The 16616-nt window shown below is 40.3% G+C and overlaps 1 protein-coding gene across 4 annotated transcripts in view; it reads right to left on the bottom strand.

The window, feature by feature from the left end:
* PRKCA (protein kinase C alpha) overlaps nucleotides 1-16616 on the bottom strand; it is a 133453-nt gene that overhangs the window by 48814 nt on the left and 68023 nt on the right. For all 4 annotated transcript variants that reach the window (XM_030461893.1, XM_030461892.1, XM_030461894.1 and 1 more), the window contains one exon: nucleotides 584-695. In XM_030461893.1, coding sequence (XP_030317753.1) covers nucleotides 584-695 — 112 coding nt within the window. The remainder of the gene's footprint in view (nucleotides 1-583; nucleotides 696-16616) is intronic.

Below are 16616 nucleotides of genomic sequence, written 5' to 3'. Positions count from 1 at the left end.
TTGTCAGCTGAAGGTACATGGCTGGTTTCCATCTTACAATGCATTTTATAGAGAGTGAATAAAATAGAATAAAATACTTCAGAAACCTAAAGACATCATTAATGAGGCACAAGGTAAAAAAAAAAAGTGAAAATGGAATTAAGTCTTGCTGGGAATATGACTAAGAAAACACAGCATTTGTGCCAGCAGTAGCAATGAAGGTGTTAGGTTTAAATTGATTATTAGATTTCCTAGCAGGAATCTTCCAAGAGAAATGAAAAACAAGGAGAATATTGGATTTTGGCTACCAACCAAACTGATATGTCATTCACCTGACCAGTCCCAAACTAGTTTTCCTCAAAACTGCCATGGCAAATGCTCTTCAGACACATCACACTCAATAACCCATGTTCTCAGCAGCAAAGGTGATTTTCAGCAGTATATTATTAGAGCACTGAGATATCCACTTGAAATAAAGAAGTGCTATAAATACTTGACACCTGAAGTGGTATTTTCTACAGAAAAGAAATAAGAAGCTGCTACCCACTGTTTCTACTTCCTTTCTGAAGTACCTATTTGGTAACACAGAAAAAACCTCACTTACTGTCACATTTCATCCCTTGGTGCAGGAGCCCATAAAGCAGGGACCCACAGTGGTCACAGAAGGTTGGGCTCCCATAGGTGTGGATCTTAAATTTGTGCTTGCTTCTGGGATCCTGAAAGGAAAAGAAACAGAGATTCTCAAGTCATAAAAAAAATAAGATTCACCTTTATATTACTTCAAACATCAAACATTTGGTGTTAGTCAAAGGTTGGACTGGATGATCTTGAAAGTCTCTTCCAACCAAAGACATTCTGTGATTCTGTGATTCTGTGATTCTATCAAAAACTTGCCAGCTCTGCAACTTGTATTTCAGAAAAACCTCTTCTAGCTTGTTCACAACCCTTCCAGGGGTACCCATGTTGGGGCAGATTTCTATTTTCCCTCTGCTTTGGTGTTGTAGGAAAGATCATTTCAGCTCCCGGGCTTGGTCCTGTGATTCATCAAGAGTAAAAATGTATTTACAGACTGCAGATAGTCATAAGGTACCAAATGTCACAACCTGCCTGGGTGTCTGCAGGGTGCCACCAGCACCATCCTGAAATGATGCCAGGAGAGAAGTAGATGCTGAGGAACCAACTGATAGTAAAACCAGGACCTCAGAGATGGGATCACCTAAAAATGTTGCAAATTTATACTCTATATGACTCTAAAGGAAAGGGAACAAAGTCCAGCTTGGCATGTAGTAAATATTTTTCCAGAGCCTGCTATTCCTTTCTGATTTTTGAAGACAGAAAATCACAGTGAGGATGTTTTAAGGCCACCAGCAGCTTGGGAATAGTTTCTAATTTAGGACCAGTGCAAGGGAATACACCCAAATCCCTTAAAAACCAAACACTGTATGACACATCCCAATATTTGCTGGTTCTCTAAGGGTGGAGGTTCCCCATGGAAAATTAAGGATGTTTATGTAACTGGAAAAAAGTCTTCTCTTCAACAGGCTGAGCCACACCAGGCTCATCTCTGATGTACAAAGGCACAGACCTTCCCCTGTACCAGACCTGAGCAGCCTCTTTCCAACACTTAAATATTTAGAATTTCACAAAACTGCACTTTGTGAAGATTTTTGTTTATATTTTTTAATCTATTTATATATATATTATTTATTTATCTATTATATATATATATAAATAATAGAAATTATATATTATCCAGGATGATGAGTGAAGACTTTAAGAACTCTGAGACTATTTCAAGACTTAGGTTTGTTCTACAGCTTGAGATCTGAAGTGCAAACTGCTAACAACCATATTTATTTTGTAAACACAGTTAACCCAAACAGAATGACATTGGATGCTCCAGAGAACATCTGTTTCATTATTTATTAAAGATATAGCCAAAGGGTCCTGTGGCACAGGGTCATGGGAATGCTATTTTACTGCAGGGTTATATGATGGAGAGACTCTTCCTTCCCAACAGTATAAAACACATTTTCAAAGCTAATTTTGCCTCTTTTATTTGGCTTTTTACTGCCTTTTAAATACACATTTAAACATTGCTCTGGTAGGTGCATCTATGGCTGAGAGGGGTGAAGCCCACAGTTTCTATGAATGACACAGAATAAACAGATTTTTAAAGTTGTGTTTAAGATCTGACATAAGTGGTATTCAGGAGTATAGAATAATGATACAGAGGAGAAAGATCTATGGGAAAATATTATAGTGAATGACTCCATCCAACCTGGATATTACATTGAAATACTACAACAAACACTGCCAAATAATTCCATCCCAATCAACTCAATACACACAGTAATTACACAAAGCAGGGGTGTGTCTGGGGCTTAAAAATGTTGTGACATGTAAGGACAGCTTTAATCCCCTCAATACGAAGCAGAACCACTCCAGGAACTCCTCTGCCACATCTCTGTAAGTGCAAAATACCAGCCAAGACATTTTCTAAAACAATGAAATAAAACCAGTTGCAAGGAGAAATAAATCCAGTGGGATCAAACTTTAAAGGTTTGAGCCTCCAGGACACAAAATGGATCATGTGAATCTTCATTTACTTTCTCTAATCAGTATTAGTTTTCTATCTTTGTCTGAAGATGCCTCCTGAATGATGTCTAAAATGAACAATTCAATGTTATGTGATTTTTTTCTTACAAAGCTCAGCATGTTCTGACTAATATTATTCTATATACACACAGAAGACATTTATTCCAGGCAGAGAATAATAATAAAAAAAAAGAGGTCAAGAGAAAACAGCACCAAAACTGCTGGAGTGGAAACTTTACAGGCTGAGAATCTTGTTCAAAATCCCTTTAACAGAACCTCAAAATACTTAAATCTATAAAACAAGAGAGTGAACTCTTAATCAATATTAAATCCTATTTTCTGTTTCAATCCTATGCATTTATTTTGGTAAATTAAGTATAGAAAATATTACTATTTTGCAAGCAAGTCTGACAACATCTAAAGAAAGCAACAAGTTTTGTACTCCTATCACAGATATTTCAGATTATTCCCTGTGTTAACCTGGGCTTCTCATACACTTAGAACTACTCTTGAATCTGTAGTTTACATTTTAAATAACTGCATTAGTAATAATTACCTAATTGCCAGTAATTGCTAGTACTAATTACTTATTAACAGCAATAAACCCTTATTTGCTTTTAATACAATTTAATATTTCCCCATGTTAAAGATGCATTAAGCAGCTTATATGCATTATGAAGAAATACCATCACCTTTAGTCCCTTCAGTTAAACTGCTGAGTCAGAGGCAAAGTCTTGTAAATTTTCTTCAAATATCCTCTTTTAATCAATGTAAACTTTCAATAATTCCCAAAGCAGAGCTGGCAGTCAGATTTCATAGTAAACACAGGGAGCCAAGCCAGGATATGACAGATGAACTGCCAAATAATGGCTGCTATTTGCAAGAGAATTGAACTTTGCACTAAACCTGGCAGAGATTAATGGTGAAAATCTAAGGGGAAAACCCACTCCTGGTTCCAAAATCCATTAAAATTATGCAGGGGGAAAGTGGCAGTGGCAATGGGAAATCTCTTCTTCAGCAGTGATGGATGATGTGCTCTATTAAAATTCTAGCTATTAATTGCTGCTATTAAGACAATTCTCCATTTTTCTAAATGCAGCTGAATGCAACATAACATAACTCAAGAGAAAAATAAACTCTGAGCAATTTGTTTGACAGAAATTTCAATATTTGCCTTTGGAAAGCCTTGAAACTTGCAGAAAACTAAGCAGTGGTTTGCAGTTCCACTGCCCTACAAGAGTCTGGAATGCCACATATGGGTGCAGCATCCCTAAAAAAGACAAAAACAACTGAGCATCTTCATAGAATCATAGAATTAGCCGGGTTGGAAGGGACCTCAGAGATCATCTAGTCCAACCCTTGACCCACCGGAGCAGTTGCTAGACCATGGCACTGAGTGCCACATCCAGTCTTTTTTTAAATGTCTCCAGGGACGGAGAATCTACCACCTCACCGGGCAGTCCATTCCATAGCCTGATCACCCTCTCCGTGAAGAAATTCTTTCTAATATCTAACCTAAACCTCCCCTGGCACAACTTGAGACCCTGCCCTCTTGTCTTGCTGAGAGTTGCCTGGGAAAAGAGCCCAACCCCCCCCTGGCTCCAACCTCCTTTCAGGGAGTTGGAGAGAGTGATGAGGTCTCCCCTGAGCCTCCTCTTCTTCAGGCTGAACAGCCCAGCTCTCTCAGCCTCTCCTCATAGGGCCTGTGCTCGAGTCCCTTCACCAGCCTGGTTGCCCTCCTTTGGACCTGTTCCAGGACCTCTACATCCTTCTTAAACTGGGGGGCCCAGAACTGGACACAGTACTCGAGGTGTGGCCTAACCAGTGCTGAGTACAGGGGCAGAATCACCTCCCTGGACCTGCTGGTGACGCTGTTTTTGATACAGGCCAGGATGCCATTGGCCTTCTTGGCCACCTGGGCACACTGCTGGCTCATGTTCAGTTTCTTGTCACCTCTAGACAGCTCTGGAAAAAATCCAAATATTCTTCCCTGCTCCCAGAGCTGATCCAGAGGCAGGGAGCCATGGATCCAGGAGATCTGTGTTGTACAGACCTGCACCATGGTGCACCTGCTGAAAGCAAACCAAAAAAGGAGCAGAAACTTTTAAGAAATAAACAAATTGCATTTGCCCAGAGAGCTCTGGCTCTGCTCAAAGGGTTTGGGATTTGCTCAGAAGCCTGGCCAGGAATCAGGAATCCTGCTGCACTCCAGCAGAGGGAAGCAGAAGAACACGGAGGCATCTGAGCCAGACCCCACGGTTTTTGGCTCTGCACTGAGCTCCAATTTGCCCCCCTGCAGCAGCACCAACCCCATCCCTGCTTTTTTTTTTTATTTATTTAGCACAAATGAATCCATTTCCTTTATTGAACAGCAGTGGAAATCACCCCCCAGTGAGAAATCATTCCATAATTCTTCTGGATCAGAGGGAGGGGGAGGTTGGGAATGCAATAATTGGAAGTGCCTGGTTAACCAGCTGCCTGTGTCCAACTGTGCTTCCACACATTACACAACAACTTATGAGCTTTATATTCCTGAATTCTTCCTAAAAGCTTCCTCTTGATTAGAACTTTATTCCCCCTGACAGCAGCCCTGAACTGACTACAATTTTGTGGGCATTAAATCATCACTTGGCTTTCAAGCATAAAACACACAAAGCCCCTCTTTGTGTGAGGCTGCATCAGGGGAGATTTTGCATCAAGAGCAGCATCAAATTATTTTTTTGGTGAGAAAAATATCATGATAAAAATATAATATAAAAAATACATTTTCTGTAGTTTGTGACTTGATAGTACCAATAACCCTGTGGCTAAACCCAAACCCTCTGAAACAGTACCCACAGTGCCCTGAATTTGGCATCTCCTGGATGACACAGCTAGAAGGGGAAGAGATTTTTTGGAAGGAATTGAAATCCACATCATAAGCAAATCTGTCAGTGCCAGAGCCTGTTCTAGTGATCAAGGTGGGGGGGAAAATGACTGTTTTCTGTCATTAATACCAACACACACACGTTCAGAAGGCGTTAGGCAAGAAGTAAGATAAATTTATTTTTTTTTTAGACTGCCTGTGATTGGTGAAAGGATTTTTTTTTTTTGCCATATCTGAACTGCTATTTTCGTGCTCATTAAGAAGCAGAAAATGCAAAAATAAAAGTGTGAAGATATTTTGGGAGAAGATTATATTTTCCATTACAAAAAGAACCTAAAGAGTTCTGCAAGAGATGACCCACGAGGTCCTGAGGTTGCACCAGGGCCTATACAACAACAAAGAACAATTTTGTGTAAATAAATGCAAATATACCCAATTTTCCATTTCCTACCTCTGTCAACAGAGCCACAGGATTGTTCTTCACCTCCAAATATATTTATTTAGGAGTTTAAAAGGCATAAATGCAAGCAAGTTTAGGACATCCCAAATTACTCCACTTAAACAAAAGAAAAAATAATTCCTGGACCTCAGTGGCATAAATTCTTGTTACAAGTGTTTGAATTTCTATCAAAACTGGCAGGGGAGACAGGACATTAAATATATGCAAAAACATCTACCAGTTGGTAAAAGAGACAAGAGAACACTGTTCCTCTTTACCAACAGAAAAGCTCTGGCAGACTGGCAGCTCTGTTTTCCCCATTTTAATACCCAACCTTTAAACATTTCTTACTGTGATAGAAAGACTGAACCCTACATCTTTCTTTGCCTTCCTCCCAAATATGTTTAAAGCATGGATCCCAGGGAATGCTGCTTTAACAGATCACTGCAATTTGTACTGCATTTATTTGACTTCAAACAGCTCTCCCTTCCCCAAGTGAATCCCAAGGTAATAAAACATATTTAAAAAGGAGCTTGCATGTTTTTCTCTGGACTGAGCCAAATCCCACACTCATCCCACGCTGTCCTCAGGCAAACTTCCATTTCATTTAGGAGATCCTTCAGATTCCAGCATTTCTAAACACCTTCCAAAGAGTGAGGAGGTGAGGACAATATCTAAGCCCCCATGCCTGGGTGCCCTGCTTCTCATCCCTATTTATTTTCCTGGTGAGATAACAAAAGCATCAGTTGGTGATTTGCATGGCATCTTCATTTCTGAAAGCTTTTCTGCTGGAAATAACTTAAAGGGCTTAAAATACAGCTGTGATCCCAGCCCTAAAGCAAGAAACAGCAAAAAAGCATCGTTTAACTGGGCTCCAGCTTTGCTCTTTTCTGACCAATTGAGGCTGTGTACATGGGAAAGGGAAAGAAAATCAAATGAAAAGCCCTTGAGAATGATTTAGTAATGTTATGAAGTCAGTGATATAAAGATCATATCACTTTTTATTACAAAATGCACAAATGCTTACAGCTTATCTGATACTTCTCTCTCCCAGCTGCACTGTAGAAAAAGTTTTGTAACTTCCAGTAAAGGAAAAGAAACTATTTCTGTTGTCTGAGGAGTTAAAAATACCATGGAATCATGGAAGGGCTGAGGCTGGAAGGGACCTCTGGAAAGCACCAGGTTCAGCCCCTGGCTCAAAGCAGTGCCAGCTACACATCAGGTTTTTGCAGGGGTCCAGGGGGTTGTTGCTGAGCTCCAAATCTACCTGCCAAACACCCAAAAAAACCCTTCCACAGCTTGGCACAGAGGGATTTCCTGAAAGGGAGAAGAGGAATGACATTATTGTGCTTTCCTATCACTCACACACTGAGTCCTTCCAGGAATCCTACCTGCAGGCAGAATTAGGAATCCCACTGTTTGGAGTGACTTTAAAGGAATAATTGGGAGGAATCCTTCTTTAATCTGAGCTCTGCAGGGTGGGAAACCACTCAGACTCCTTCTCAGAGGTGTTGGGAGCATCCCAAGAGTTGTATCCAACTCCCCAGTAAGAGAGAAAACCAGGATGAAGCAAAAAATAAAAGCCAGAGAAATGAGTCTTTAAGACAAGGATGCAATGGCCAAAAGTCAAGGCAGGCTCAGGATGGATTTCAGAGAGAAGAGAGAGAGGAGAGCCCTGAGCCCAGTACTGTGCACACAGGGTGAGCACATCTGGAAGCACCTGCAGCAATGGAAGTCCCAAAAACCAGCCAGTTCATCCCTGAGTTCAAGGGTTTGGAATGAAACTCAGAAATGAAAACTGATTGTTAAGCTCTGTAGAAGAAAAGTCTCGTAATAATGAGTCCTAGCCAAAAATAGCAACAAAAAAATCTCTTCTGACCTCACTGTTTCTAAGACCACTTCTATGCTTTATTAAAGAGGTTTAAGAGGGTAAACAAACAGAAAAATACCTGTTAAATTGATACTAACAATTATAAACCAAGTATTTCCTTCTCCAAGCTGGTATAGACAAGGGAAAATGACCATAGTTCAGGAATGACTCAGGCAGATTTTTCATTCCCCTCCTGGATCTCACATGAAATTATTATTTTTAATTAAAAGAAACAGGTGGTCATTGAATCAGCTGATTTTGATTGCTGCCTTTTCTTTGTGTTCTTCTTGGATAGAATAGTACTGATTGAGTTGGCAAGTGGAGAAAGAAGTTCTAGATGGCTACTCCCTGGGATTTGTAATTTCCTAATTGCTCTCAGGGCAATTAAATTCAGGAGGGACTTGCTGTTTACCACTGATTTTTTTCTTCATTCTTTTTTAAGGAAGAAACTGCAGTATAATTACAGACAGTGCACAAACAAAAGATCCTGTCAGAAATTGATTCATGACTGACTAGGAAGCACTGGAGCAAGATTCTGTTTCAGGCACAACTCAATAGGATGTTACAGTGTGAAAATCATTTCAATAAAGATTGAATCCAGGGGTCTGGATTCAAAAGGAGAACTAGAAAGGCAGAGGGACAGCTGTAGATGCCTTGCCATCAGGTAATGAAAACAAAGTTTGCTGTAAAAAGGGGTATTGCTACTTCTTGTGGGGTTTCAATATGCTGAATTGTTTAAAATCCCAATTTATAATGTAATTTCTCTGCTTTCCATTGGAGCTGAGCCATGGCTAGGTGCAGTGCATCATAAAGGATTTAACACAGATAAGTGATGTTGTCATTGTCACTTCTCTGTGGGACATCAGGTTGCATGACAACTCTTTTACACTGATAGATTTGTGTGCTATAACTTCTCATCAGTTTTTTTAAATTTCATTCCTGGCCAACTTGCTCATGCTAGAGATGATACAATTTTATTTTTTTTTCCCTCTCCATTATGCTGGAGCAAATATTATCTGTCTTTCACTCAGTCACACAGAAGATGAAATGAGAGAATGCCTGAAAACCAACATCACCTGAAATGCTCTGGTTCCTCTGTAAAACAGTGACCCTGAGTGCAGAGGTACCAACTCAAACAACTCAACATCTTCCACAGCTGGAGTGCTATTCACACAGGAAAGTGATCCACATCTTTCCAAGAACACAGAGAAAAATGGGAATGACTCCAAACACCCTTTCAGAATCTACTGCAGCCAGAAGTCAAGTTCTTCCCTAGCTTGTTAAGCCTCAAAGAAGGCACCTTTGGGACCCCAAAATTCCTGGCTGCTGACAAAAGGAAAAACGTAACAAACTCAAGATTGTCTTTGTAAAGCCAAACCTCTCCTCACTTCTCTCTCTTGTGGCTTGAAGGAAGGACTCTACAACTATTAAGTGATAGATTTGAGCACATAAAGATGAGTTGATCTGCCAGGAACATCTCAGAGTAGCACAGCACCAGAGCTGATGGATGCAGCTTCTGCTTTGCCTCTCAGGTACTTCAATATGCAAGGCCCAGAATAATAACTGCTTTACATTTCCCACTCCCCCTCACATTGCAAAACTCCCTTTTTCCCCTCTGAAATGTTAAATGCTACCAGAAGAACCCACCAAGTCCTAAGCACACATCAGAGATGCTCTCACTAAACCCTTACCCACTTATTTACACAGCACCTTTCTCCTTCCCACCTCCCACAGCAGCATCCCAACAGCTCAGTCTCCTTGCAAGTGAAGACATCTCTCTGTCTGGATGTATTGCCACCAAAGAGGAAGATGTTAATATCCATATCCATCAACATATGGCTCAAAATCTAAAGCCAACCCTGCTAACTCCTGCACAGATTTGTTGGTGGAAAGTGAGTAATGCAGGGAGGGGGTTCCTGAAAGTGAAAAGAAAATCCAAAGTTTTCTGTGCCAAGGGATGACAGCCCCTAAAACTCTGAGCCTCTCTTTTACCTTTCATTTAGGTTAAGTACAGACACACCTATTATTATTATTATTAATATTATTATCATCATTATTATCATTATCACTGGAATCTCACATTGCTGTTTCAATAGTGGAGTTTTGAAAAACTCCACAAAGATCTTCCTAAAGAGGACTCAACTCCTGGAAAAGGAACTGTTGAAGAAAATCAGACCACACCTAAGGTTTATTAGAGGTGAGGGGCTTGTGTCATTTGAAAAGGTTTCTCCTTTAAATACTTTCTCCTTCCTTTTAATATTCCATAGTTTCCAGAGGGCTGTTTTGATCATCAGGGAGGGTATTCACAACAATATCTTTCAGCTTTTTTTTTTTTTACAGCAAAAGAAACCTTTTTTGTACTCTCAGTTATCCTTTGGAAGAGCTTTCTGTGTTCTCTACTGAGTTTACAAGGTTTTTAATCTACATGCTAACTTCTACCTATCCCTCTCATCACAGAATCCCAAATCCCAAATCCCAGAACCATTGAGTTCATGAAATATTGTCATCCAGGACTTGATTTGTGGAATACCAATACAGAAAAAGGGGCAGGATAAAGCTCAACAGCTGTAGAAAGGCACAGAAAGGAAGAAACTCAGGGTTTCAGCCATGACAAATGCCACAGTGCCAGAACCTTGTATTTGTCACCACTTCATCCCATTCTTATCTCATAGCTCAACAGCTCATCCAAATGCAACACCAACAGAATACTTGAATTCTGGCAGTTTTTAAAGGAAGACATTAAATTCCTTTTTCTAATACCTCCACAAGCTGATTTTTTTTTTAAAGCCTTCAAAATCAATCAAAAACCCCATGACTTAGCAGCTTCTTGCAAAAACCTGTGTCATCTCACTCCTCATTCCAAAAATTTTATTAGAGACAGACACCAATTTGGAACACCTGGACAAATTTTCGTTGGAGTTTCTCACTGAATAATTAATTTTTGTCTTTTATTTTATACATTGGTTAATTCCCCTGAAAAGGCAAGAAAGAAGGTAAAATATGCATAATTTAAACCTACCATTTCAGTGCTGTTCTTCATCTCAGTTCTGTCTGTTCAGAAATGGGGAAGTTAATGCTTATAAACTGGGCAGAAACTTTAGAGAAGAAAATTCTGCCTCTGTTGTAGAGACAAAAAGCCCCTGGACAAAAAGCTGGGCCGATTCCAACGGGATGAGGTTCAACAAGGCCAAGTGCCGGGTCCTGCACTTTGGCCACAACAACCCCATGCAGCGCTACAGGCTGGGGACAGAGTGGCTGGAGAGCAGCCAGGCAGAAAGGGACCTGGGAGTCTGCATTGACAAGAAACTGAACATGAGCCAGCAGTGTGCCCAGGTGGCCAAGAAGGCCAATGGCATCCTGGCCTGGATCAGAAACAGCGTCACCAGCAGGTCCAGGGAGGTGATTCTGCCCCTGTACTCAGCGCTGGTGAGGCCACACCTCGAGTCCTGTGTCCAGTTCTGGGCCCCTCAGTTTAAGAAGGATGCAGAGGTCCTGGAACAGGTCCAAAGGAGGGCAACCAGGCTGGTGAAGGGACTCGAGCACAGGCCCTATGAGGAGAGGCTGAGGGAGCTGGGGGTGTTCAGGCTGGAGAAGAGGAGGCTCAGGGGAGACCTCATTGCTGTCTACAACTACCTGAAAGGAGGCTGTAGCGAGGTGGGAACTGGACTCTTTTCACAGACGACCTTCAACACGACAAGAGGACACAGTCTTAAGTTGTGCCAGGGGAGGTTTAGGTTAGATATTAGAAAGAATTTCTTCACGGAGAGGGTGATCAGGCTATGGAATGGACTGCCCGGTGAGGTGGTAGATTCTCCGTCCCTGGAGACATTTAAAAAAAGACTGGATGTGGCACTCAGTGCCATGGTCTAGCAACTGCTCCAGTGGGTCAAGGGTTGGACTAGATGATCTCTGAGGTCCCTTCCAACCCGGCTAATTCTATGATTCTATGATTCTATGAATTGTACAGACAAAATTCCTTCCATGATTGAAGGATTTGATTCCAACAGATTTATCTCATGCTGCTTTCAAGAAATCCCATCCCATGGCAGACACCAAGGCACAGAGTCCCTGAATGGTCTTGTACATTGTATAACCACTGAAACACAATTTTTTATGCATGGAACAGATGTTTTTCCATATGTCTAAATAACCCTTCTTCAAGTAATTCAAGCACATGAAATTTTGCAGACCAAGGAACAAAGAGGCAGTAGGCTCATCAGTATTTTTAGAGCATTTGGTGTCTTTTCTCCAGCAAAGTCAGTAACTTTTCTTTTGAAAAAGTCAACAGTCCTCCAAGTAAAGTTAAAAAAACCCTACAAATAAGCAACTGAATGTGCAAAATGCTTTGACAATTCCTTTCCTAATCAAATCCTGACCCTTAATGGCAGAGGTCACAGCCAAGCTGTCTGATACAGAATGATTTTCCATGGCACTGTAGCAGTTGCTATTTATTAGCTTACTAAAAACTTAGAAAACTGTACTAAAACCAGAAAAAAAAAATTAATAGCACACCATAAACCCCTGAAAGAATGACTTCTAGCACAGACTCTTGATTCTCCAACATTTGGCAGCACTATTTGTGATTTAAACCCCTAACCTGAAGTTATTTTTGGGGAGAAAAGTTCTTCATTGGGACCACAGATGAGAGCAGGCTTGTATTAAAGATAAGAACCAACCCAAACCTTCTGTCCCCTGAGCAGAATTTGACCCTTTTGGGGTTTTCTAATCAAAAATCTGAACATAATTAGGGCTGCTGTAACCACATTAGAAGAAGGGTGAGTTCCTCCTGGGTGGAGGATTCCCTCTCAGCTGCCACCCCTGCTTGGTTCCTGAGGCTGAATGAGTCTCAACTGCTTTGCAGCATCAGGAAAAGTCCTTACAGGACTTTGCAGTGAATAATCAATCTATAAATATTTAATATCTTGCAATTAACTCTGCACTGTTCAAAGCAGGAAAAAAAAAAAGAAAGAAAAAGGAAATACAGCAAGGCCTCACCAAACCATTTAGAAACATTGGAACAGCATCTCTGAGGTAGATGTTTTGAGACCATTCCATGGACACAAGTTTCAGTAATCAGCATTTTTCCTTCTCCTTCTTTAATAAGAGTGTTTTTCTCAAGGCTGCTGATGGCAAAGGAGCTTCCCAGGTTACACTGAAGGCTTTTCATTTGGAAGAAAGCCTGCACAGAAGCATTTCTCTGGCAGAGCACTTCCCAGGAAAGGAAGAGGAGTTATATTCTGATTTTCTATTGCTCAGAAATCATTTGGGGGTGAGAACTTTCCTTAGGGAAACCTCTGACTTGGAAAACTGTGCAGCTGTGGAAAGCATTGCAGTGCAAACCTGCAGCAGGCACTGTGAACCCCTAGAAATGTTGGGTTTTCCTTGGAAATAGTCACATAAACCAACAAACCAAGGCCTACGACACCCATTTTGACAGCTTTACCACATCTCAAGTCTATAGGTCAAGACATTTCCCCTTCCTTCTCTTTCTCTTTGGCCTGAAATATCCCAGCTCCTGCAAATCAATGCTGTGTGTGTCATCCACTGTGGTTAAGTTTGCCTTGAGTACTCTTTTAATTTCATATACAAAATCTATATGCAAGAGCAACAGACAAAAAAGGAAAGAGTGAAAAAGAAAGAAATAAACATTAAAAAATATTATTTTCTAATCAAATGAGGAAAACTTTTGGTTTTCTCCAGGTTTTACAAAACTCCACCAAAAACCATATCCTGGGCATCCATGAAATGATTACAGCTCCAATTAATTTGCCAACAAGAGGGAAGTCAGGCTGGACACTTGGCTGCTCACTGCATCACACTTAGCTACAGACCTTAGCCAGGAGTTCTACAGATTTCTACAGCTATGGAAGAAATAAAAAAACCCTGGAAAGATCCTATATTGAACTTGTAGTATAGTACAGTATTAGTCAGGAATTACAAAGGAGGCATCTAGGAAAATTGTCATGTATAAGAGCAGAACAAGTGCATTTTTCTTCATCTGCAAGTGATATGATGTTTAAAAAGAAGCAAAGAAACAGGTCTTCCTCTATAATCCCAGAATGCAGATTAATGTAGGCTTTTTCTGGCACTGCTAGCTAAGCCTTTGTAAGGCTGCATCAGGAACAATTATTAAAATTAATCCCAGGTACAAATGGAATTGCACAATATTCATCCTGCTGAGAGAAAAATCTGATATGATAAATATGCAGAAGATTGATGTGAGGAGGAAAGAGAGAAAATTATCAGAAAGACAGGTCACAAAGGAGATGAGACCCTTAAAAAGAAAGTTATTTCTAGTTTATCTGACAGCAGAACCACGAGCAACAACCACTCCTGTGTCTGTGCATACTTCTGTACCTATCAGTTCTCCTACTCTGTGAGTATGGGGGCAAAGCAAAAAAAAAATAAAATAAAAAGCCCATTTCATGTGCACTTCTTCTGGGATACAATCAAAGCAAACCTAAATTCACTTCTCAAACTAGGGAGAGACTTTTTCTGCACCTTTCTGTTTATCCTTTATTGTTGTGTCTTAAAACTCCCCCCAGCCTACACACAGCATTGCAACAACCTGACATTACCCAACCTGCCCCTAGGTTACTATGAGCAAGGTGAAAAAAATCCAGACCACAAAAGAACAACAACCCAGAGCTCATCCTAACTGACTGGGTCTGGCACAGAAAGCTATTAAAAAAACCCATCACTGAAGGAAAGAAAACAACTGAAAATCAGAAATGCTCAGTTCACATCCCAACAGAAGTGGGATCAGAAATGCCAGGATGAAAAAAATCACATTCTATTTGCAGTAAAATGTAACAGGTTACAGGATTAAATGGATAAACAAGAGGTTAAATATTTACCAAATCATATTATATTCCCTAAAGAAAGCATAGTTTTAAAAGTCATTAAAACATATGTGTTGCTATTAACCACTGTTACTGCTAGCCCCCAGATCCCTCAATTGCTTTAAATTCACCCATTGCTTTATATCCTTGCCTTCATTTTCTGCCATTACCTATGTGCTTGGCTCATCAATCTCAGTTTTCAAGACTGGCACCTCTCTACTTACATTTATCACTTTTCCATTTTCCTTCAGCACTTAGCATCATTAATTTATCAAGTCTCATTCCATTCAACTCCCACGGCTACTTTAAGCATGAGAGAGCAAGGTCTGGTTTTATTCTTTTGATTTGTTTTACATATTTCATGTCAGGCACAACAAACGAGGCTGCAACAGCACCACACCAACCAAAGAAAACCTTTGACCACAGCTTAATAAAAGTTTAAGAGCACAAAGTATAAACACAGCTCATTGCTGCCTTTCCACAGCATTATTATTTATCATGTAACAGGACCTGACACAAGGAGATCATTTTGCAGAGATAGTGCAGGCACATTCTCATCCCTATATTATTAGAACATCTGTTTGTAAAGCTATAGGAAAGCATTAGCACACTAATTATGTTTTGATCCCAAAGTTCTTTTGATACAGAGATAAGATAACAAAACTATTCCCTTGGGAAGGCTCAGGGATTTTATATTATGCCACTGGCAGTACTTCTGTCAGCAAACCAGTAAATCCTACAACTAAGAGGAAGAATCACAACAGGTTTGATCAAATAGGACACTGCTCTGTGCAACTGAACCACTTCTTTCACAGACAGAGGATTTTCTCTTCTCTCATCACCACTTTTTGTGTTGTACTGCATTTTATATAGCTAGAAAATTACTGAAGTCTCACCCAACAAAACACAGCAAGAGCAATTCTCAACTGCTCCAGCAATAAAATTCAATTAGTATGCATGATCAAGAGATATTAAGTGTAAGAGCAGCAGCTGTGCAGCTGTTTTTTCCTATTTTCCATGACATGGTTACATTACTGCTCCCCATCTTCGGGTCAGGGTTGCAGATGGGTGGCACCCACCTGTGGTTGGGGTCTTTGGGTGGTGACAGGGGCTGAGAAAGCAGAGATCCACAGTTGTAGGAGTGACTTTATCCTATCCTTCAGCCTATCCTTTTTCCTACCAGCTACTCTGTCAATCTATGCAAACTTAGGAATGCCTTCTGCTCTGGGTGCAGTTCAGCCCCTTCCTGAACATTGCTTTTTCTATCTGTTCTCCCAGTAAATAGTAGGTCTCAGAGTTACTCTCAGCCCTGATATGTTCCATTATCTCCTCAAACATACAACTCCTCTGTTTTTAAAACAAAGCCAGGACCCCATATAACATATATGATGGCCTAAATGGGAAAGAGATTAGAAAGCAGGTTACCTACTGAGCCATGATATGTCTGTCTAGTAGAGAAATCTGAGCCAGAAGATCAGGGATGACTGCCTTATACCTAACTATTTCCTTTCCTTTGAGAGTCACTCAAGTCTTTCCCTGAAAAAAAAAAATGACATACCACTGATTTAACACAATTAAACAGCAGTTTATTCTCAGCTTGCTTCAAGACTGAACTGAAACCAAACAGGGGAACATTCTCAGGTCTGTCTAATCCAAGATGCTGTGGAGCAGGTGGGTGCTTTTAAAATCAAAGCTTTCTCTGTTTTATAAAGAAATGTTGAATACACAAACTGAAATAGGAATACTGAATGTTTCTAAACCAAGATTCCATGTTTAAAAACCTTCTCCCCAGAGGCTGAGGTTTACAATGATAACTCTCTTTTCATAAACTGCAGGTTAAAATCTGAACAATGACAAAAAGCCCCGGATGGAAAATACTACAGGAAAGTATTACTTAATGTACTGTTCACAAAAAAGAAACATTCCATGCTAAATCCTTTCCCTAAAGCTCTCTATAATGCTCCTTGATTAAACATTTATTTGTGTTCAGTTACCATGCTCACAGCAACGTGAAATAAAGAG

The sequence above is a fragment of the Calypte anna genome, chromosome 18, assembly GCF_003957555.1.
Source record: "Calypte anna isolate BGI_N300 chromosome 18, bCalAnn1_v1.p, whole genome shotgun sequence".
In the NCBI taxonomy this organism is placed as follows: Eukaryota; Metazoa; Chordata; class Aves; order Apodiformes; family Trochilidae; genus Calypte; species Calypte anna.
Note: the sequence above shows the minus strand (reverse complement) of the source record. Positions and strands in the feature narration are given on the sequence as shown.